General features: G+C 42.4%; 2 protein-coding genes across 2 annotated transcripts; both read right to left on the reverse strand.

The window, feature by feature from the left end:
- Positions 1-9,000: 9,000 nt before the first annotated feature.
- Positions 9,001-20,297, reverse strand: LOC144439482 (acetylcholinesterase-like). Its single transcript, XM_078128772.1, has 2 exons — positions 19,718-20,297; positions 9,001-9,685 (listed from the first exon to the last, which is right to left on the reverse strand). The coding sequence occupies exons 1-2, from the start codon at positions 20,188-20,190 to the stop codon at positions 9,199-9,201; spliced, it is 960 nt and encodes a 319-aa protein (XP_077984898.1). The 5' UTR covers positions 20,191-20,297; the 3' UTR covers positions 9,001-9,198.
- On the reverse strand, positions 20,190-21,359 carry LOC144438693 (para-nitrobenzyl esterase-like). Its single transcript, XM_078127838.1, has 2 exons — positions 20,468-21,359; positions 20,190-20,244 (listed from the first exon to the last, which is right to left on the reverse strand). Exons 1-2 carry the CDS (start codon positions 21,232-21,234, stop codon positions 20,190-20,192), a joined length of 822 nt encoding a protein of 273 aa, XP_077983964.1. The 5' UTR covers positions 21,235-21,359.
- Positions 21,360-21,961: the final 602 nt, after the last annotated feature.

The following is a 21,961-nucleotide window of genomic DNA, read 5'->3' on the forward strand; positions in this document are numbered from 1 at the left end:
TAGCCGGAGCCTAGTATTGTACATGATCGCATGAGTATTGTCATTCGTTCAGTGGCCTTATGGATGACCGTTGAGTATTTTCCAAGTTGGGAGCCAAGATAAAATTGTGTTATAAATATAAATTAATATAAAGGCCAAAGGCTCATCCATATGGACACTTTCCGACAGAAGACGTCGACAGATTAGACAATCAATCATGTTTATATTTTGATCAGAAATGTGGCCGTGGTAATCTCCACAATACGAACTGCACAAAGAAACACAAACATCAAGGGGGGGGGGGGGGGTTCAATACTTACCAATCGAGTAAGAACTTAGCAACTTCACGGTGCGAAAAGAGGGAATTGTCGAGTCTTACTTTCTCCCATCGATGTATTTCTGAAAATATGTTGATTTTGCCAGCGTTCCTTTGAGTTCTTTTGACGTCAGTCGATATTTGAGCTTTAGATAGTTTAACCACAGTCGCGGCCACAGTCCCTCTGGACTGTGGTGTAGTCATATTGTACATGTATACACTGTGTAGTCTAGTTCACATTGGTGTCACGTGGTAAACTCAGCATAAACATCCGTTTGTCGGGGGGTACATACCATCAACACTGTACCAATACACAGTCGAATACAAAGTACCTAGCCCATTTCATTCACGCCGTTTTTAAAAACGTAACGAATTGTCGGCATAAAACTAATTTTTAAAAGGGGGCATACCACTTTCAACCCTATTCCTCACAAGCTATCAGTCAGTACAAAACACAGTCAGGCCTAGTCAGGCCAGGTTAGGTAGAAAGACTTAATATTTTTTGAGATTCACATTCACATTCGGATCCAAAGATCCGTCATCTGGTTTATTTGCAATATATATTGGTTTTTATGCTAATTCAACAATGTAAGTACTCGAATATGTTCACATTCTGCTGAATACATCTATGATAAATAACTGCTCAAATTATATCTCTCTTGACAATCATCAATTTATCAACATATCAAACATGTGCATCTGGATGATGAACTTGGACTAAGATCCAAAGACACTTTGTTCTTGTATGAGCAATTGTCACTTTATTTAGCCAAGCCAAATTCGTACACTCTTGTCCTAAACATATTGCAATGGTATATTTTAGTTGTGCAAATCGTGCTAGCGCTGTGTTATCAATAAATACTGAAACTGCATGAAATGCGACTAGTTTTCCATATGAGTGTCTGCCAGCTTTTTTGTTTTTACATGTGCAACATTATAAACTATTGAAGACAGATGAGGACAGCAACCTGCGACCTGCGTGTTGCACAACTGCGACCTGCACCTGCCAGTTGCAAAACTGCAACTTAATTGTTCTATTTTACTTTAGGATAGTTTGGGGTTATTTTAGGGACGCCTCAAGATACAGCACGTCAGGTAGCATATTCCCTGCAAATCCAGCTAACGGTTCCCATATAATTATAACGGTGGCGTGCATACTATGAATTGCCACTGAAAAGCAAGATGGCTGCTGTGCCATGCCAAGGCTGTGTGCATCATTCAACTCAGTGCATTGGCGAATGTAACTTTGAGTTTATTACGCATAACATAGTCATTTTATTATTTATTTTCGACAACAACACTTGCAAGAGCGAAACATACATGGGTACTGTATACTGGTAAGATTAATTATTCCACAGAATGTGCATTGACCCAACGCTAGGTCACACTCACAGGTCACAGATCACTTCGAGAGTATGAACAGTGCGGTAAACAGCTAGCTCATTGGGTTGTATAAAGACAACTTTTCTTGACTCCTTCGTGTCTGGACGAAACTGCATGGTATATTCCAATTGGTGCAATCGCCCTTGTCGACAATAAATACCCTAATCTCTAGTATAATGAGAAAATGAGAAAGCGAGGCTAACAAGTCGCAGGAGGCAGTTTTAAATTTCCAACTCGCATGTCGCAGATCGCAGTTTTCCAACTCACAGGTCGCAGTTGTGCTACTCGCAGGTCACAGATCGCTGTCCTCACCGGTCTTCCATAATAAACACTGCAGATTGAACATTCCCCATTTTGTTTCTTTTAACTCATATACACCTTCATGGGACAATCATTTCTCACGTTCCTGCAAGCTGAGAGTGTGGAACAGCAGGCTTGAGGTCAAATTGATCTCACACTCTGTATCAATGCGAGAGTTAAATTTTGTTTTATAAACCTATTGCAGATTGGTTTATTACATTCCGTAGTCAGCAGGCATAGGTAGTGGTTGACGAATAGAATAACATGTAATGTAGAACCGGAACTACGTACATTCCAGCAGACGATAACAAATTAAAGTGAATGGGTTAGTGATGTTGAAATGTACGCCGTGCCGAAAATGATAAATATTGGCAACGCATTTAGGTAGGATTCTCATGTTTTTTGTTATGATCGGAGAATTTAAACCCCTTGGAACATATCGATTGTTCACACTTAGAGACAATGCTTCAGGTGAAAATTAACTTGCGTTCAAACCAGCTCACAACAGATGTAGAGCCACCATGAGTATGGGTATCGGTATGGTACCCATGAGTACGTAGTGCAACCAGAGAAATGCCTGGGAGAAAAACCAAAGACTACAAGTCGTCAGAGCCGTTTTGCTGCTTTATCCCTCGGTGACCTCATAAATGGAATGTAAACTTGATATGTTAAGTGCATGTATATATTAGTAGTTAGTTGTAAACATTCATGCATTGGGTTATTAAAGTCATGATGTTTGAAAGTGAACCATGGCGTAGTGTACGTGTGCCTCTCGAGCTCAACAACAATAGAATTTTCGGTCATGTATATAGATTGCAAGAAATTAATCTAATGTTTACAAATTTAGCTTCTCTAGTACTACAAATAGTCACTGTACTGTGGTATACAGGTCAACGAAGCCTTGATTTCAATATTACGATGTCTGGAATTAGTTGTTATGAATGAATTAAAGGAACTACGTTTTTGTGGAGTTACACAAAACATACACACAAAGTAAAAACGTCCTTGTGTTGTTATTTAAATCAAATAATAAAAAACTTGGTTTTCACTTATTTTCCTACCAGAATAAAGGAACATGAGAAAAAGAATCCCACACATATGGGCAGAGATGGAATATCTCACACGGCAAAATATCAAGGAGTGTAAGTAATATACACACACAAACTTTTCACTGTAACTCAACAGTGGAAACATCGATCGATATTCTTTTAACTGGAAATTGATACAATGTTAAGACATGCTGGGTTGTCGTCTCTAAAAATAACGGTGCCAAAAATGTAAAATGCAGCGCAGACATAAATAAAGGTCCAGTTTAGGCATCTCCTTGATTCATAAACATTACTACACTGGCACAATAATATGGGGCCTGTTGACATACATGTATATCTCGTGCGCAAGTATGAACAAAATTGTTGTAAACCAGACAGTAATATACTGCCTTATGAATATTCATTAGTCGTTTGCCAAATTTGACCCTGTTGTTGACCTTTCATGCACAGTCAGCGCTTCGCTGAATAGGAAGCAAATAGGTACTGGTTTGTCCCCCAGTGAAAAGTGCCTGTGCAGTTGGCAAAACATTGTTACTCTTGTTTTAATGCACCCAGTACGTACAAGAACGAGTATGAAATCTATGTGAAAAATGCAATTCCCAGAATAATTGTGTGGTGATTTTGAAAAGAAGATAACTGATGGCGAATTGCCAACTATCAAAAATCTACACCAAATATAATGACGGCTTCACATAGTTGGATCAGAATGTGAATTTAAAAATATTCAGTCAATACCTGACCTGGCCTGGCCTGGCCTGGCCTGTACCTGACCTGTACCTGTGTTTTTTACCGACCGTTTCTAAACCGTTTTGTTGTAATTACAGGATGTTATGTAATCCTTGTGTCTGTCTGTCTGGCTGTCTGGCTGTCTGTGTGTATTCTTCCTTGTCTGTCTGTGTGTGTATGTATGTATGTATGTATGTATGTATGTATGTATGTATGTATGTACGTATGTACGCACGCACGCACGCACATACGTATGTACATACGTAGGTAGGTAGGTAGGTATGTATGTATGTATGTATGTATGTATGTATGTATGTATGTATGTATGTATGTATGTATGTATGTGTATCTGTCTGTCTGTCTGTCTGTGGACATGATATCTCAAAAACTGCTTCATCGATTGTAATGAAACTTGCTACAAGTCTTCCATATGCTAATGGTAAGAACTGATTACATTTTAATAAACACCCAATTAAAATATTAATATATATGGACATACATGTAAACTTATAATATTTTTTTTTATTACCCACAGACACAGTGAGGTAGTGTGGGTAAAAATCGGTAAATGTTAGTTAAGATGTGGAGATTGTAGTTTAATTTTGTTTACTGATATCTATTTCAACTATCAGCGAAGCATTTTTTGCCAAGTTTCAGTTACCTGTTGACTGTGCTCGTCATAGTCTGAATGCTTAAAGAATTCACTATGACGTCACAAAATGGTGTGGTCTAGGTTCATGGACCAGACATATTCGAAAACTCTCGAAGTAAATTCGACGAGAACTGACTGATAAAAGATCATTTTAAGGTGTTTGGGGAGCTCTCGTAGGCAGAGCCCCCAACAGCGAGAGTCTGGGTAACCGAGACGAGACTATTAAAACGAACTGGATATTAAATACAAGTAGTCATACGTCACGTCCGGTCTGCGCATGCATCTGTCACTTCGAAATACATATTGAAACATCAAAGTTTGATTTACTATGTCTTCCTGTGCGTACAATAACATTTTTTTAAACTTTATTTTTAACTTTTAATCTATAATACTAAGCGGGGGTATTCTCCGATTCGGTTGAATGGATTAGAAAAAGATTAGCGGAGTTTAATATGCTCACAGTCACACATAGTTCTGCATGAAATTTGTGAGATTCATTGCTGGAGATGATGCCTGTCGAGCGCAACTCATACCAAGTGATTTGGATTTGTCTATATTCGAGCAGTGGTTATTGCAAATATACACTACTAAGCGGGAGCTTTGTCCCGGGGATATTTGCCGATTCGGCAATATTAGCGGAGGTATATTCGCGTGCACAGTTCTACATGAAATTTATGGGAGTCGTTGCTGTTGATGGTGCACTACCCATATGAAGTTGTTTGAGTTGTGGCTATGCCATATGCCATATTTATAAATACTATAACTAAACGGGAGTTTTGCTCGAGAGTATTTTCTTATTCTGCAGAATGGGTTAGAAAAATATCAGCGCAGTTGTGTTAACAAAACAGTTGTACAAGAAATGTGTGGGATTCATCACTGTCAATAATATGGCTGTCGACACTAAACAAACTATAGATACCCGTACCTTATGCAAATTTAAAGCACAGGTTATTTTCAAGAGAGTTACTTGGTATTAATGTTTGGCATTATTTATGCAAGTAGGAAAACATAGTAACATTATTTAATTTATTAAAAATCAAATACTTATTTCGCATCCATGTGGCCACTAAGATACGCATACTCTGTAGCCTTTTATACCTAACAATGTATCACCGTGTATTAATTTTGTCAGGCTCGCCTTTGCATCTCCCCTATAAGGTCTACCCAGTCCGTAACGTTGAGGGCGCCTGGCAACAGCGACGTAATACAACTTGAAGTATACGTACATAAAGTAGTCGAATAGTCCTAGACCGTGATATACTCTTTAATTATCAAATGCAAATTAATGGATTATCTATCAGAGATTATGGGGAGGAGGGTTATGGGGAGGGGGATTATGGGGAGGAGGAGTATGGGGAGGGGGATTATGGGGAGGGGGTTACGGGGGAGGGGGATTATGGGGCGGGGGATTATGTGGAGGGGGATTATGTGGAGGGGGATTACGGGGAGGGGGATTACGGGGAGGGGGATTATGGGGAGGGGGTTACGGGGAGGGGGATTACGGGGAGGGGGATTATGGGGAGGGGGATTATGGGGAGGAGGATTATGGGGAGGGGGATTAAGGGGAGGGGGATTACGGGGAGGGGGATTACGGGGAGGGGGATTACGGGGGAGGGGAAGTGAGCAAAATTACATCAGTAATTGTAGTAGATACTGTAAACGATGAAACTATTTTTATCTACAATCTTTGTATCTGTATTTATTTATAATATATTGTGACAAATAACAGAAGAGATTATATATCTCCATAATAACACATGGACATTTCTCAGAGCCCCCCCCCCCCCCATATTGAAAACCCGTCCCCTACCCCAAGTTAAACCAAATCACTGCATTATATCTCAGAAAAAAAATATGGAATGCCTAAACTATGGTATATTCAAGTATTACTTAAATATAACAGTACGCATGCGTATTGGGTTAATACATAATGCCATAAAATAAATATAGATGGTCGTTTTTCACTAATGGTAATATTTAACTAGGTACACTACATTGTTTCCATTTCTCAAATTACAAATTCAGCTATCTAATAATCGCTCATCTCAAAACTACATATCATGTGCATGGCCGTAGCCTGACCAAAATGCCAGGGGGGACAGAACTTTGTCTTGGTGCAATCATTCATTTAAAATTTAGAAAGGTGGCTAATTTACATAAATGTGCATGAAATTTACATAATATATATTTTGCCATACACAATTAAATATCATATGTAAAGCCAGAAAAAAAAGCTGGTTAACGGGCAACCTAACCCATCACATTGGGTAGGTAGGTCGATTTTATTTTTTCACAATGATTGACAGGATGTAAAAACAAACCATATATAATGATAGCAAAAATATTTCAGGTCGAGTTTAGATAGAACATATTCAGTCATCTTGATACTATCTCATGCAATTTGTCTGCATAGCTACAGTTAGGAAATGTACACAGTTTACGGTTAAACAAATTTTGTAGCTCATCTCACCTTCTCAAAAAATGTTAAGCTCCACCAAACGAAACTGAAGCATTATTTTAGCCACCCCTTCTGTCACCTACACTACAGTGGATATAAAATTATATGGTACAATGATACATTAAAATAATAGTGATAACCAACCACAGTAATTCCCCGAACGAGATTACTTTACACAGGATGTGGCTTCCACATGCACAAGGAGATGTCTCTAATTAGCTCTAACCTATACACAGGGAGGTACTTAGCCAGCCACCTCCCATTCAGTCTTGCTGCTAGACGTTCGGGCTTTATAAGCGAACGAAGATCGCAGTGAGGGCTTGCCCGAACATGGATGTTCCATCCTCGATAGCGATGTTCGGTCGTGTGTCGTATTGTATCGGAAGAACATCCGAGGTCTAGCAGATAGACCACCTCCCATCTTGTTTTGGGAGAAAGACCTTGATTGCTACTGATTGGAAGGAGACAACTCCAAAGGTCAAAACAAATTGAAAATAAGACAGTATAGGAGGCCATTTAGAGGCATAAAATATCAAACCATAGACATAATTTAAATAAAGTCTTACAATACTTGTATATGTAATGAAATACCAGAATTGAAACAATTAAGCTATGCATTACATATTATCTGGAAGTATATTTTGTTATGGCAAAGCTGAAAGATATTTTGTGGATGTGCACTTGGTAAATGACTTCTCCTGACATTTAATTTGGTTCCAAAAAATCCCGAATAAAGAGCAAAACATTTCAAGACTTTCAGACTTTTGATGGCCCAATGACTGCTCAGCCCACTCCAATGGGCGTAAACTTTTGTTCAATTCTTTTTAGTGCACATTGGATATGCAACAGCTTAATTTAATCTCAATTCATGCTTGTATGCATCATCAGAGCCAAGTAAACCACTACATAAGATATTATATAATTTGGAATAGATTCAAATGTATATTGTTACATCTACTATTCAGAAAATATTTTTTTCTAAATATCCTTAATTTTGAAACAAAATGTGCATTTTACTGACATGCAAAGCCCGCATGGGGATATATCGTCCATCACCAAAAAATATATATGGGTAGGTTGAGCAGCTTTTTCATTTTTTTCTGGCCTATAATGTCGTATTTTTCAAGATATCACATTCAAAGTAAAAAATAAACTTTTTAAAAATAAAAAAAAAATTGGATGGTGCTTTCTCAAATAAGTAACACAACAAAATAATTCTTTTTTTGCCCAACTCCTAAAACGTTTATGACCTCGTTTATGTTGGAACCCAAGGTGAACTCAGTGGATTCTCCTTGTCATTATCATTATAATTATAATTTGGATTTTGATGTCGAAGGTACAGCTCTGTTTACAATTTCAGGGCCATTCTTAGCAAATTGTCGCTTCAAACTGAATTGCGGAATAATGCTAGTGTCAGTACAATGAGATAATTATATCAAAACAACATTTCAACCAGAGACAACGTCGAACACAATTGAAATTGGATCATAAACTGCGTACCTAGTTTAATAGTTTTTCAGGGCCACCAAATATTCCAAAAAGAGATCTGCCGTTTTATCAGTAAATGTTTTAATATAAGGAACAAGATGTAAATGAGACCAAGCGCATCTTCGGAGTCACCGCATGGCGGCATGCATGCAGCATAGCGGCGACCTCACGTTGAAAGACTTTTTCCGCCTTTTTTAGAGGGGTTTCACCCTCTGACATTATTGCTACTTGCTAACTACAATTTAATGAAGGAGACTTTCAAGACTACTGTTACTCGAGGAAAATACACAGTGCGTGTGCGCACACTTTTTGTACTTTCCCGCAAAAAGAATTTTTAATTTGCCATACTGCAAAAAGTTACAATTTTTAACTGGACACATTTTTAGTCACAGTTAAGCCAGCGTACAATAGCGATCATATAAGATATAAGATACATATTAGCGAGGAGTCAGTACAGTGTACAGTCTTTTTTTGACTTTAGTGAACCATCAATAAATCGCGCATGCTAAGAATAGTCACGTAAATAACGATTTTAATAACATCGCTATGTATTCAAAAAGAAGTTTTATTCTTTCCCTTTTCCTAAAAATCTCAGTGGGGCAGCTGCCCCCCCCCCCCTGGACCCCCCCCCCCCCACGCAGGCTACGGTACTGATGTGTCAGAACATATCAATATATTGATTATAAACTTTGTATTGCCATATTTAGCGAAGGCAAATATTACTACTTATAGTACTAGTGATAACGAAATCTAGGAATCATAACACCTTGCGAAGTACCAATAACGTGTCTGACAGTGGTCAAATATCGATTTACAGATCACTGAAAGGTCATTCATATTACGTCACTTATTCTAATTCCGTGATGTTATTTTCAGCTTCTTGTTTCCCGGCTCCATTACTAACAGCCGATCTAGATTGCCCGTTGTTCAGAGAGTCGGCCACATTCTCTAGCCTTTCATTTATGTTACCTATTTTCTTATACTCGCGGCTTATGTTATTCACTTTCGCATGATAACCACAGAGGGCGCCACACAATAAGAATATAAACACACAAAGAATGATAACTATTGCGATGAATGCTTGGATCAATGTCGACGTTTGACTCAGCGTTAACGAAAGTCCGAGATCTTTGCCAACAACATCTATACAGTTTGTTGGAAACAGTGGACACGATGTTGATGACAAGAACAGTATATAGTCGAGCCAGAAAACCACGTCAGCAGCCATGGGGTGGTGATCAACGGTAACGGTGAGGTCAATGTCCAGGTATTCCTCTGCCATTGGTGTATATTCTGGCCATGTAACGTCAACAGTGTCACCATCATTTGGGTTTCTGAAATTATCAACAACAAACAATCTGGTCGATTCTATCTACGCCAAGGAGGGAAACTAGTGGTCATCAGGAGGGAAGATGTACAGGGATGGAAGGAAAGACAGTGAAAGTACTGTTAAGAAAAATGAGATAGGGAATGAGGAGGAGAGAAAAGAAATGGGGAGTAGAGAAGAGAAATGGGGAGGAGAGAAGGGAAATGGGAGTAGAGAATAGAAATGGGGAGTAGAGAAGAGAAATTGGAAGAAGAGAAAAGAGATGGGAGTAGAGAAGAGAAATGGGGAGTAGAGAAGGGAAATGGGGAGGAGAGAAGGCAAATGGGAGTAGAGAAGAGAAATGGGGAGTAGAGAAGAGAAATTGGAAGAAGAGAAAAGAGATGGGAGTAGAGAAGAGAAATGGGGAGTAGAGAAGAGAAATGGGGAGTAGAGAAGGGAAATGGGGAGTAGAGAAGGGAAATGGGGAGTAGAGAAGAGAAATTGGAAGAAGAGAAAAGAGATTGGAGTAGAGAAGAGAAATGGGGAGTAGAGAAGGGAAATGGGGAGGAGAGAAAAGAGACGGGAAGTAGAGAAGGGAAATTGGGAGTAGAGTAGGGAAATGGGAAGTAGAGAAGAGAATGGGGAGTAGAGAAAAGAGATGGGAAGTAGAGAAGGGAAATGGGGAGTAGAGAAGGGAAATGGGAAGTAGAGAAGAGAATGGGGAGTGGAGGAAAGAGATGGGAAGTAGAGAAGGGAAATGGGAGTAGAGAAGGGAAATGGGGAGGAGAGAAAAAAGAGATGGGAAGTAGAGAAGGGAAATGGGAGTAGAGAAGAGAAATGAGGAGTAGAGAAGAGAAATTGGGAGTAGAGAAAAGAGATGGGAAGTAGAGAAGGGAAATGGGAAGTAGAGAAGAGAATAGGGAGTAGAGAAGGGAAATGTGGAGTAGAGAAGAGAATCGGGAGTAGAGAAGGGAAATGGGGAGTAGAGAAAAGAGATGGAAAGTAGAGAAGGGAAATGGGGAGTAGAGAAGGGAAATGGGGAGTAGAGAAGGGAATGGGGAGTAGAGAAGGGAAATGGGGAGTAGAGAAAAGAGATGGGAAGTAGAGAAGGGAAATCGGGAGTAGAGAAGGGAAATGGGGGTAGAGAAGGGAAATGGGGAGTCGAGAAGGAAATGGGGAGCAGAGAAAAGAGAGGGAAATGGGGAGTAGAGAAGGGAAATGGGGAGAAGAGAAGGGAAATGGGGAGGAGAGAAAAGAGATGGGAAGTAGAGAAGGGAAATGGGGAGGAGAGAAGGCAAATGGGAGTAGAGAAGAGAAATGGGGAGTAGAGAAGAGAAATTGGAAGAAGAGAAAAGAGATGGGAGTAGAGAAGAGAAATGGGGAGTAGAGAAGAGAAATGGGGAGTAGAGAAGGGAAATGGGGAGTAGAGAAGGGAAATGGGGAGTAGAGAAGAGAAATTGGAAGAAGAGAAAAGAGATGGGAGTAGAGAAGAGAAATGGGGAGTAGAGAAGGGAAATGGGGAGGAGAGAAAAGAGACGGAAAGTAGAGAAGGGAAATTGGGAGTAGAGTAGGGAAATGGGAAGTAGAGAAGAGAATGGGGAGTAGAGAAAAGAGATGGGAAGTAGAGAAGGGAAATGGGGAGTAGAGAAGGGAAATGGGAAGTAGAGAAGAGAATGGGGAGTGGAGGAAAGAGATGGGAAGTAGAGAAGGGAAATGGGAGTAGAGAAGGGAAATGGGGAGGAGAGAAAAAAGAGATGGGAAGTAGAGAAGGGAAATGGGAGTAGAGAAGAGAAATGAGGAGTAGAGAAGAGAAATTGGGAGTAGAGAAAAGAGATGGGAAGTAGAGAAGGGAAATGGGAAGTAGAGAAGAGAATAGGGAGTAGAGAAGGGAAATGTGGAGTAGAGAAGAGAATCGGGAGTAGAGAAGGGAAATGGGGAGTAGAGAAAAGAGATGGAAAGTAGAGAAGGGAAATGGGGAGTAGAGAAGGGAAATGGGGAGTAGAGAAGGGAATGGGGAGTAGAGAAGGGAAATGGGGAGTAGAGAAAAGAGATGGGAAGTAGAGAAGGGAAATCGGGAGTAGAGAAGGGAAATGGGGGTAGAGAAGGGAAATGGGGAGTCGAGAAGGAAATGGGGAGCAGAGAAAAGAGAGGGAAATGGGGAGTAGAGAAGGGAAATGGGGAGAAGAGAAGGGAAATGGGGAGGAGAGAAAAGAGATGGGAAGTAGAGAAGGGAAATTGGGAGCAGAGAAGGGAAATGGGAAGTAGAGAAGAGAATGGGGAGTAGAGAAGGGAAATGGGGAGTAGAGAAAAGAGATGGGAAGTAGAGAAGGGAAATGGGGAGTAGAGAAGGGAAATGGGAAGTAGAGAAGGGAATGGGGAGTAGAGAAGGGGAATGGGGAGTCGAGAAGGGAAATGGGGAGTCGAGAAGGGAATGGGGAGTAGAGAAAAGAGATGGGAAGTAGAGAAGGGAAATGGGGAGTAGACAAAAGAGATGGAAAGTAGAGAAGGGAAATGGGGAGTAGAGAAGGGAAATGGGGAGTAGAGAAGGGAATGGGGAGTAGAGAAGGGAAATGGGGAGTAGAGAAAAGAGATGGGAAGTAGAGAAGGGAAATCGGGAGTAGAGAAGGGAAATGGGGGGTAGAGAAGGGAAATGGAGAGTCGAGAAGGAAATGGGGAGCAGAGAAAAGAGAGGGAAATGGGGAGTAGAGAAGGGAAATGGGGAGAAGAGAAGGGAAATGGGGAGGAGAGAAAAGAGATGGGAAGTAGAGAAGGGAAATTGGGAGTAGAGAAGGGAAATGGGAAGTAGAGAAGAGAATGGGGAGTAGAGAAGGGAAATGGGGAGTAGAGAAAAGAGATGGGAAGTAGAGAAGGGAAATTGGGAGTAGAGAAGGCAAATGGGAAGTAGAGAAGAGAAATGGGGAGTAGAGAAAAGAGATGGAAAGTAGAGAAGGGAAATGGGGAGTAGAGAAGGGAATAGGGAGTAGAGAAGGGAAATGGGGAGTAGAGAAAAGAGATGGGAAGTAGAGAAGGGAAATCGGGAGTAGAGAAGGGAAATGGGGGTAGAGAAGGGAAATGGGGAGTCGAGAAGGAAATGGGGAGCAGAGAAAAGAGAGGGAAATGGGGAGTAGAGAAGGGAAATGGGGAGAAGAGAAGGGAAATGGGGAGGAGAGAAAAGAGATGGGAAGTAGAGAAGGGAAATTGGGAGTAGAGAAGGGAAATGGGAAGTAGAGAAGGGAAATGGGGAGTAGAGAAAAGAGATGGGAAGTAGAGAAGGGAAATTGGGAGTAGAGAAGGCAAATGGGAAGTAGAGAAGAGAAATGGGGAGTAGAGAAAAGAGATGGAAAGTAGAGAAGGGAAATGGGGAGTAGAGAAGGGAATAGGGAGTAGAGAAGGGAAATGGGGAGTAGAGAAAAGAGATGGGAAGTAGAGAAGGGAAATCGGGAGTAGAGAAGGGAAATGGGGGTAGAGAAGGGAAATGGGGAGTCGAGAAGGAAATGGGGAGCAGAGAAAAGAGAGGGAAATGGGGAGTAGAGAAGGGAAATGGGGAGAAGAGAAGGGAAATGGGGAGGAGAGAAAAGAGATGGGAAGTAGAGAAGGGAAATTGGGAGTAGAGAAGGGAAATGGGAAGTAGAGAAGAGAATGGGGAGTAGAGAAGGGAAATGGGGAGTAGAGAAAAGAGATGGGAAGTAGAGAAGGGAAATTGGGAGTAGAGAAAGCAAATGGGAAGTAGAGAAGAGAATGGGGAGTAGAGAAGGGGAATGGGGAGTCGAGAAGGGAAATGGGGAGTCGAGAAGGGAATGGGGAGTAGAGAAAAGAGATGGGAAGTAGAGAAGGGAAATGGGGAGTAGACAAAAGAGATGGAAAGTAGAGAAGGGAAATGGGGAGTAGAGAAGGGAAATGGGGAGTAGAGAAGGGAATGGGGAGTAGAGAAGGGAAATGGGGAGTAGAGAAAAGAGATGGGAAGTAGAGAAGGGAAATCGGGAGTAGAGAAGGGAAATGGGGGGTAGAGAAGGGAAATGGAGAGTCGAGAAGGAAATGGGGAGCAGAGAAAAGAGAGGGAAATGGGGAGTAGAGAAGGGAAATGGGGAGAAGAGAAGGGAAATGGGGAGGAGAGAAAAGAGATGGGAAGTAGAGAAGGGAAATTGGGAGTAGAGAAGGGAAATGGGAAGTAGAGAAGAGAATGGGGAGTAGAGAAGGGAAATGGGGAGTAGAGAAAAGAGATGGGAAGTAGAGAAGGGAAATTGGGAGTAGAGAAGGCAAATGGGAAGTAGAGAAGAGAAATGGGGAGTAGAGAAAAGAGATGGAAAGTAGAGAAGGGAAATGGGGAGTAGAGAAGGGAATAGGGAGTAGAGAAGGGAAATGGGGAGTAGAGAAAAGAGATGGGAAGTAGAGAAGGGAAATCGGGAGTAGAGAAGGGAAATGGGGGTAGAGAAGGGAAATGGGGAGTCGAGAAGGAAATGGGGAGCAGAGAAAAGAGAGGGAAATGGGGAGTAGAGAAGGGAAATGGGGAGAAGAGAAGGGAAATGGGGAGGAGAGAAAAGAGATGGGAAGTAGAGAAGGGAAATTGGGAGTAGAGAAGGGAAATGGGAAGTAGAGAAGGGAAATGGGGAGTAGAGAAAAGAGATGGGAAGTAGAGAAGGGAAATTGGGAGTAGAGAAGGCAAATGGGAAGTAGAGAAGAGAAATGGGGAGTAGAGAAAAGAGATGGAAAGTAGAGAAGGGAAATGGGGAGTAGAGAAGGGAATAGGGAGTAGAGAAGGGAAATGGGGAGTAGAGAAAAGAGATGGGAAGTAGAGAAGGGAAATCGGGAGTAGAGAAGGGAAATGGGGGTAGAGAAGGGAAATGGGGAGTCGAGAAGGAAATGGGGAGCAGAGAAAAGAGAGGGAAATGGGGAGTAGAGAAGGGAAATGGGGAGAAGAGAAGGGAAATGGGGAGGAGAGAAAAGAGATGGGAAGTAGAGAAGGGAAATTGGGAGTAGAGAAGGGAAATGGGAAGTAGAGAAGAGAATGGGGAGTAGAGAAGGGAAATGGGGAGTAGAGAAAAGAGATGGGAAGTAGAGAAGGGAAATTGGGAGTAGAGAAAGCAAATGGGAAGTAGAGAAGAGAATGGGAGGAGAGAAGGGAAATGGGGAGTAGAGAAAAGAGATGGGGAGTAGAGAAGGGAAATGGGGGTAGAGGAGGGAAATGGGAAGTAGAGAAGGGAAATGGGGAGTAGACAAGGGAAATGGGGAGTAGAGAAGGGGAATGGGGAGTCGAGAAGGGAAATGGGGAGTCGAGAAGGGAATGGGGAGTAGAGAAAAGAGATGGGAAGTAGAAAAGGGAAATGGGGAGTAGAGAAAAGAGATGGAAAGTAGAGAAGGGAAATGGGGAGTAGAGAAGGGAATGGGGAGTAGAGAAGGGAAATCGGGAGTAGAGAAGGGAAATGGGGGGTAGAGAAGGGAAATGGAGAGTCGAGAAGGAAATGGGGAGCAGAGAAAAGAGGGAAATGGGGAGTAGAGAAGGGAAATGGGGAGAAGAGAAGGGAAATGGGGAGGAGAGAAAAGAGATGGGAAGTAGAGAAGGGAAATTGGGAGTAGAGAAGGGAAATGGGAAGTAGAGAAGAGAATGGGGAGTAGAGAAGGGAAATGGGGAGTAGAGAAAAGAGATGGGAAGTAGAGAAGGGAAATTGGGAGTAGAGAAGGCAAATGGGAAGTAGAGAAGAGAAATGGGGAGTAGAGAAAAGAGATGGAAAGTAGAGAAGGGAAATGGGGAGTAGAGAAGGGAATGGGGAGTAGAGAAGGGAAATGGGGAGTAGAGAAAAGAGATGGGAAGTAGAGAAGGGAAATCGGGAGTAGAGAAGGGAAATGGGGGTAGAGAAGGGAAATGGGGAGTCGAGAAGGAAATGGGGAGCAGAGAAAAGAGAGGGAAATGGGGAGTAGAGAAGGGAAATGGGGAGAAGAGAAAAGAGATGGGAAGTAGAGAAGGGAAATGGGAAGTAGAGAAGAGAAATAGGAAGTAGAGAAAAGAGATGGGAAGTAGAGAAGGGAAATTGGGAGTAGAGAAGGGAAATGGGAAGTAGAGAAGAGAATGGGGAGTAGAGAAAAGAGATGGGAAGTAGAGAAGCGAAATGGGGAGTAGAGAAGGGAAATGGGAGTAGAGAAGGGAAATGAGGAGTAGAGAAGGCAAATGGGAGTAGAGAATAGAAATGGGGAGGAGAGAAAAGAGATGGGGAGTAGAGAAGGGAAATGGGGGTAGAGGAGGGAAATGGGAAGTAGAGAAGGGAAATGGGGAGTAGACAAGGGAAATGGGGAGTAGAGAAGGGGAATGGGGAGTCGAGAAGGGAAATGGGGAGTCGAGAAGGGAATGGGGAGTAGAGAAAAGAGATGGGAAGTAGAAAAGGGAAATGGGGAGTAGAGAAAAGAGATGGAAAGTAGAGAAGGGAAATGGGGAGTAGAGAAGGGAATGGGGAGTAGAGAAGGGAAATGGGGAGTAGAGAAAAGAGATGGGAAGTAGAGAAGGGAAATCGGGAGTAAAGAAGGGAAATGGGGGGTAGAGAAGGGAAATGGGGAGAAGAGAAGGGAAATGGGGAGGAGAGAAAAGAGATGGGAAGTAGAGAAGGGAAATTGGGAGTAGAGAAGGGAAATGGGAAGTAGAGAAGAGAATGGGGAGTAGAGAAGGGAAATGGGGAGTAGAGAAAAGAGATGGGAAGTAGAGAAGGGAAATTGGGAGTAGAGAAAGCAAATGGGGAGTACAGAAGAGAATGGGGAGTAGAGAAGGGGAATGGGGAGTAGAGAAGGGAAATGGGAAGTAGAGAAGGGAAATGGGGAGTAGAGAAGGGAAATGGGGAGTAGATAAGGGAAATGGGGGGTAGAGAAGGGAAATGGGGGTAGAGAAGGGAAATGGGGGTAGAGAAGGGAAATGGGAAGTAGAGAAGGGAAATGGGGAGTAGACAAGGGAAATGGGGAGTAGAGAAGGGGAATGGGGAGTCGAGAAGGGAAATGGGGAGTCGAGAAGGGAATGGGGAGTAGAGAAAAGAGATGGGAAGTAGAGAAGGGAAATGGGGAGTAGAGAAAAGAGATGGAAAGTAGAGAAGGGAAATGGGGAGTAGAGAAGGGAAATGGGGAGTAGAGAAGGGAAATGGGGAGTAGAGAAAAGAGATGGGAAGTAGAGAAGGGAAATCGGGAGTAGAGAAGGGAAATGGGGGGTAGAGAAGGGAAATGGGGAGTCGAGAAGGAAATGGGGAGCAGAGAAAAGAGAGGGAAATGGGGAGTAGAGAAGGGAAATGGGGAGGAGAGAAAAGAGATGGGAAGTAGAGAAGGGAAATTGGGAGTAGAGAAGGGAAATGGGAAGTAGAGAAGAGAATGGGGAGTAGAGAAGGGAAATGGGGAGTAGAGAAAAGAGATGGGAAGTAGAGAAGGGAAATTGGGAGTAGAGAAGGCAAATGGGAAGTAGAGAAGAGAATGTGGAGTAGAGAAGGGGAATGGGGAGTAGAGAAAAGAGATGGGGAGTAGAGAAGGGAAATGGGGGGTAGAGAAGGGAAATGGGAAGTAGAGAAGGGAAATGGGGAGTAGACAAGGGAAATGGGGAGTAGAGAAGGGGAATGGGGAGTCGAGAAGGGAAATGGGGAGTCGAGAAGGGAATGGGGAGTAGAGAAAAGAGATGGAAAGTAGAGAAGGGAAATGGGGAGTAGAGAAGAGAATGGGAGTAGAGAAAAGAGATGGGAAGTAGAGAAGGGAAATGGGGAGTAGAGAAGGGAAATGGGGGGAGAGAAAAGAGATGGGAAGTAGAGAAGGTAAATGGGGAGTAGAGAAGAGAATGGGAGTAGAGAAGGGAAATGAGGAGTAGAAAAGGGAATGGGGAGTAGAGAAAAGAGATGGGAAGTAGAGAAGGGAAATTGGAAGTAGAGAAGGGAAATGGGAAAGAGAGAAAAGAGATGGGAAGTAGAGAAGGGAAATGGGGAGTAGAGAAGAGAATGGGGAGTAGAGAAAAGAGATGGGAAGTAGAGAAGGGAAATGGGGAGTAGATAAGGGAAATGGGGAGGAGAGAAAATAGATGGGAAGTAGAGAAGGGAAATGGGGAGTAGAGAAGAGAATGGGGAGTAGAGAACAGAGATGGGAAGTAGAGATGGGAAATGGGAAGTAGAGAAGGGAAATGGGGAGTAGAGAAGAGAATGGGGAGTATAGAAGGGAAATGAGGAGTAGAGAAGGGAATGGGGAGTAGAGAAAAGAGATGGGAAGTAGAGAAGGGAAATGGGAAGTAGAGAAGAGAAATAGGAAGTAGAGAAAAGAGATGGGAAGTAGAGAAGGGAAATTGGGAGTAGAGAAGGGAAATGGGAAGTAGAGAAGAGAATGGGGAGTAGAGAAGGGGAATGGGGAGTAGAGAAGCGAAATGGGGAGAAGAGAAGGGAAATGGGGAGGAGAGAAAAGAGATGGGAAGTAGAGAAGGGAAATTGGGAGTAGAGAAGGGAAATGGGAAGTAGAGAAGAGAATGGGGAGTAGAGAAGGGAATGGGGAGAAGAGAAGGGAAATGGGGAGGAGAGAAAAGAGATGGGAAGTAGAGAAGGGAAATTGGGAGTAGAGAAGGGAAATGGGAAGTAGAGAAGAGAATGGGGAGTAGAGAAAAGAGATGGGAAGTAGAGAAGCGAAATGGGGAGTAGAGAAGGGAAATGGGAAGTAGAGAAGAGAATGGGGAGTAGAGAAGGAAAATGGGGAGTAGAGAAGAGAATCCGGAGTAGAGAAGGGAAATGGGGAGTAGAGAAAACAGATGGGGAGTAGAGAAGGGAAATGGGGAGTAGAGAAGGGAAATGGGAAGTAGAGAAGGGAATGGGGAGTAGAGAAGGGAAATGGGGAGTAGAGAAAAGAGATTGGAAGTAGAGAAGGGAAATGGGGAGTAGAGAAGGGAAATGGGAAGTAGAGAAGGGAATGGGGAGTAGAGAAAACAGATGGGGAGTAGAGAAGGGAAATGGGGAGTAGAGAAGGGAAATGGGGAGTAGAGAAGGGAAATGGGGAGTAGAGAAGGGAAATGGGGAGTAGAGAAGGGAAATGGGAAGTAGAGAAGGGAATGGGGAGTAGAGAAGGGAAATGGGGAGTAGAGAAGGGAAATGGGGAGTAGACAAGGGAAATGGGGAGTAGAGAAGGGAAATGGGAAGTAGAGAAGAGAATGGGGAGTAGAGAAGGGAAATGGGGAGTAGAGAAGGGAAATGGGGAGTAGAGAAGGGGAATGGGGAGTCGAGAAGGGAAATGGGAAGTAGAGAAGGGAAATGGGAAGTAGAGAAGAGAATGGGGAGTAGAGAAGGGAAATGGGAAGGAGGGAAGGTAAATGAATAGGGTTGAATAGGGTTGAGAGAGTAAACACAACATGAAATGAAATATGAAAGAAGAGAAGACAAGAATGGAATAAGATTTTGCGAAGAGGACAACAGCAAATACAAGTATACAGGGGGAAAACAAAGATATTACTTTGAAGAAATAGTTACTGACTACTACATTAGAATTTAGTCAGATTGACACTTCACACGCAAATATACAAGACAGGCCAAGCTACAGCCAACTGGCAGATTTGTGGTTTTCATTGATTATTGATTGTTTCAGACCAAAAAATGATGTTTTAATGGGAGCCCCCCCCCACACACACACACACAAATTGTGGGAGGGTGTTTAGCTGTTCTTATGGGCCCTCCCACTGGTGGTGAAGGATATCTGCACTCCCTCCTTCTCACTGGGTTTCAACTTGCCCACCCAATATTGTGAATTATTTACCTACTCCCACCAGGAAAACGTTTGTGCTTTACACTATACCAACAACTCATTTTGACGTACATATTTGTGCGTTACCTATGTATAACAGCACTCCCCGCACCCCCCCCCCCAAGAAGATAATCCATGTATTCCCCTCCCACTGTATCGAAATCAGGACTTCCCCGCCACTATTCTTCCTTGTTTGCTCCCCTTCTGCTACCGATCAAAAAATAATTGCCTGCACACGGAAATATTGTATGAGAACAGCTTCTTGCAAGAACAGCTTCGTTGACTGCACCTAGTACAAGATATATTCAGTTGGTAGTATCATAAAAATTAAACTTACCCTGTTTTGGCAAAGTTGGCCCAGTATTTCATCACTGTAGAGCTTAATGTACGTTGGTTATCTGTATACTGATCACGTTTAACAAATGTTGCTCCAAGGACAAAATCCGATTCAGCAGTATGTGGACTCCCCTTCAACCACTCTGGGTATATGGTTTCATTGATAGTAGCACCATCATGTGAAAACTGATAAAGAAATGTTTTCCCATCTTCTGTTGGCGACTTGGCATGTTTCATTGCTACTTCAACTGTAGGAGACACAAACAATTGATCTCCTACTAGTTTGAAATAATTATCAAGTCTAGCAAGGTCGCTGGAAGTGTTTTTCCAATCTGTATACCGATTCAGTACAGCTTTTTGTATCAAATCTTCGTCGTCTTTATAGTAAGGGCGAATAAAGTCACCGATAAACTCTTCAAATTCTGTCAAAGTGAAACCAGAAGCACTGTCAAAATCTGGCTTGGTGTTTTTCATTATTTTGTAGCAAAACTTCCCTTCATTATTGTTGAAGCCAAGAAGGTAGTCAAACTTTGTAAAGTTCAAATACGTATATGAGAGATGTTCTGGTGTTTCTGGAAGAAATTTGCCATCTACAACGGGTAAAAATCGTCTTGCGAATTGATCAGAGGAATCCATGTTGGGAATGTTTCCAACAATTTCTTGCCACGTTTTCGTTCGGAGACATGACACTAGTTTCCTGTGATTGCTCGTATCATTGCAATTGAGGGCCGAACCAAGTCGACGAGCCCACACTACTGGCCTGTCAGCCATAAAGAAGGATGTCGCAGTCCCACTCTGTGATATCCCTCTCTTAAACAGTCCGTCATTACTTGGTGATAACATTTGGAAACCAACACTCATACCACCGGCTGATCTCCCAAATAAAGTGATTTTGTCTGGATCACCACCAAAACCATCAATGTTAGCTTTCACCCAGCGAATTGCAAGCTGTTGGTCAAGGAGACCGTAGTTACCATTAGCGTATTTATCCATGGTACTCAAGAATCCAAGAGCACCGAGTCTGTAATTTACAGTGACAACGACTACGTTTTGCGTTGCTGCTAGAACAGACCCATCGTATAACATTGTAGTACCGGTCGCAAAACTACCAGGATAAAAGAATACCATCACTGTTAGTAGTTCATCATCTGTATTGTCTGGTGAATAGATATCCAACGTCAGACAATCTTCACTCATTCTTGTATGAGAAAGAAGTGCTACAGATGCAGCAATGGCAGACTCACTTTGTGGACAGATGTCACCATATTCAGTAGCATTGAGTGTATCCTGCCATGGCTCCACTGGTACTGGGGGTCGAAATCGTAAACGTCCAACAGGTGGTTTTGCGTAGGGAATCCCGCGAAATATGGTGAGATTCTTACCTTGGAAATCATCGCTGACGCCTTGCACAGGACCCACACGCGTTTCAACTTCGAGCAGGCCTGTCACGCCATTGTGGGTGAAAACCAAGAATAAAGATAGACAACTTGTCAAGTATACCGCCATGTTTTGGGACATTTATCGACGACGGTTTCACACAATCAGCCACAGATTGATATGTTAAAGTATAAAGGTGCATGTAATTAGAAGGGCCGAAGGAATCGGACGGTTACCGATCGATGCTATTCGATCCAGTCAACAGTATGAGAAAACCAATTATTAAGAAAGTGTTTATGTGGAGTGCATATAGGTCATATACTGTACGGAATAAATTTGCATTGATACACCATAATGGCTTGACTGGTGTGGTACTTTCTATTTACATGCAAATCACACTTGAAGGGTATCTAAACGAAAACTTGTGAACTGTAACCAGTGTAAATGAATAAAGGACTATCAATTATCGTGGCATTGAAAGGGGAAGGCAAAGTTGACAAGAACTTGGCATATATGAGTTGAGGCCACTGTGTCGTATCTCTATAGCAACACACAAGCACGTAATTGAGCGCCCTCAGTGTTGCTATTAACAGAGGCGACCATATATGATATTATTTTATAGTATTACCAATTCCAGTGAATTTTGTGACGTCATCGTTGTACATTATTACTGATAATGTACTCCGTTATTGGGCATCGCGGCCCCGGAACGAGCATAACAATACAAGCTTATGTCCGTAAGGCAATAAAGGTGTGGGTATTTAAGAACAGGGAAATTATGGGGTAAACACCATAAGAATTTTTTTTTAAAAGATTGAAATTAAAATGAAACAAATTTGTGTTCACAGCAGTTCATTGAAGTGTATAT

The sequence above is a fragment of the Glandiceps talaboti genome, chromosome 8 (assembly GCF_964340395.1).
Source record: "Glandiceps talaboti chromosome 8, keGlaTala1.1, whole genome shotgun sequence".
In the NCBI taxonomy this organism is placed as follows: Eukaryota; Metazoa; Hemichordata; class Enteropneusta; family Spengelidae; genus Glandiceps; species Glandiceps talaboti.

Coding starts and splice junctions, on each gene's coding strand:
- LOC144439482 (XM_078128772.1), bottom strand. CDS start 20,190: ATGAAAAACACCAAGCCAGATTTTGACAGTGCTTCTGGTTTCACTTTG. Junction 9,686..19,717: donor GCCAACTTTGCCAAAACAGG/GTAAGTTTAATT, acceptor TGATAATTTCAG/AAACCCAAATGATGGTGACA.
- LOC144438693 (XM_078127838.1), bottom strand. CDS start 21,234: ATGTCCCAAAACATGGCGGTATACTTGACAAGTTGTCTATCTTTATTC. Junction 20,245..20,467: donor ATGGCTGACAGGCCAGTAGT/GTGGGCTCGTCG, acceptor AACTTTACAAAG/TTTGACTACCTTCTTGGCTT.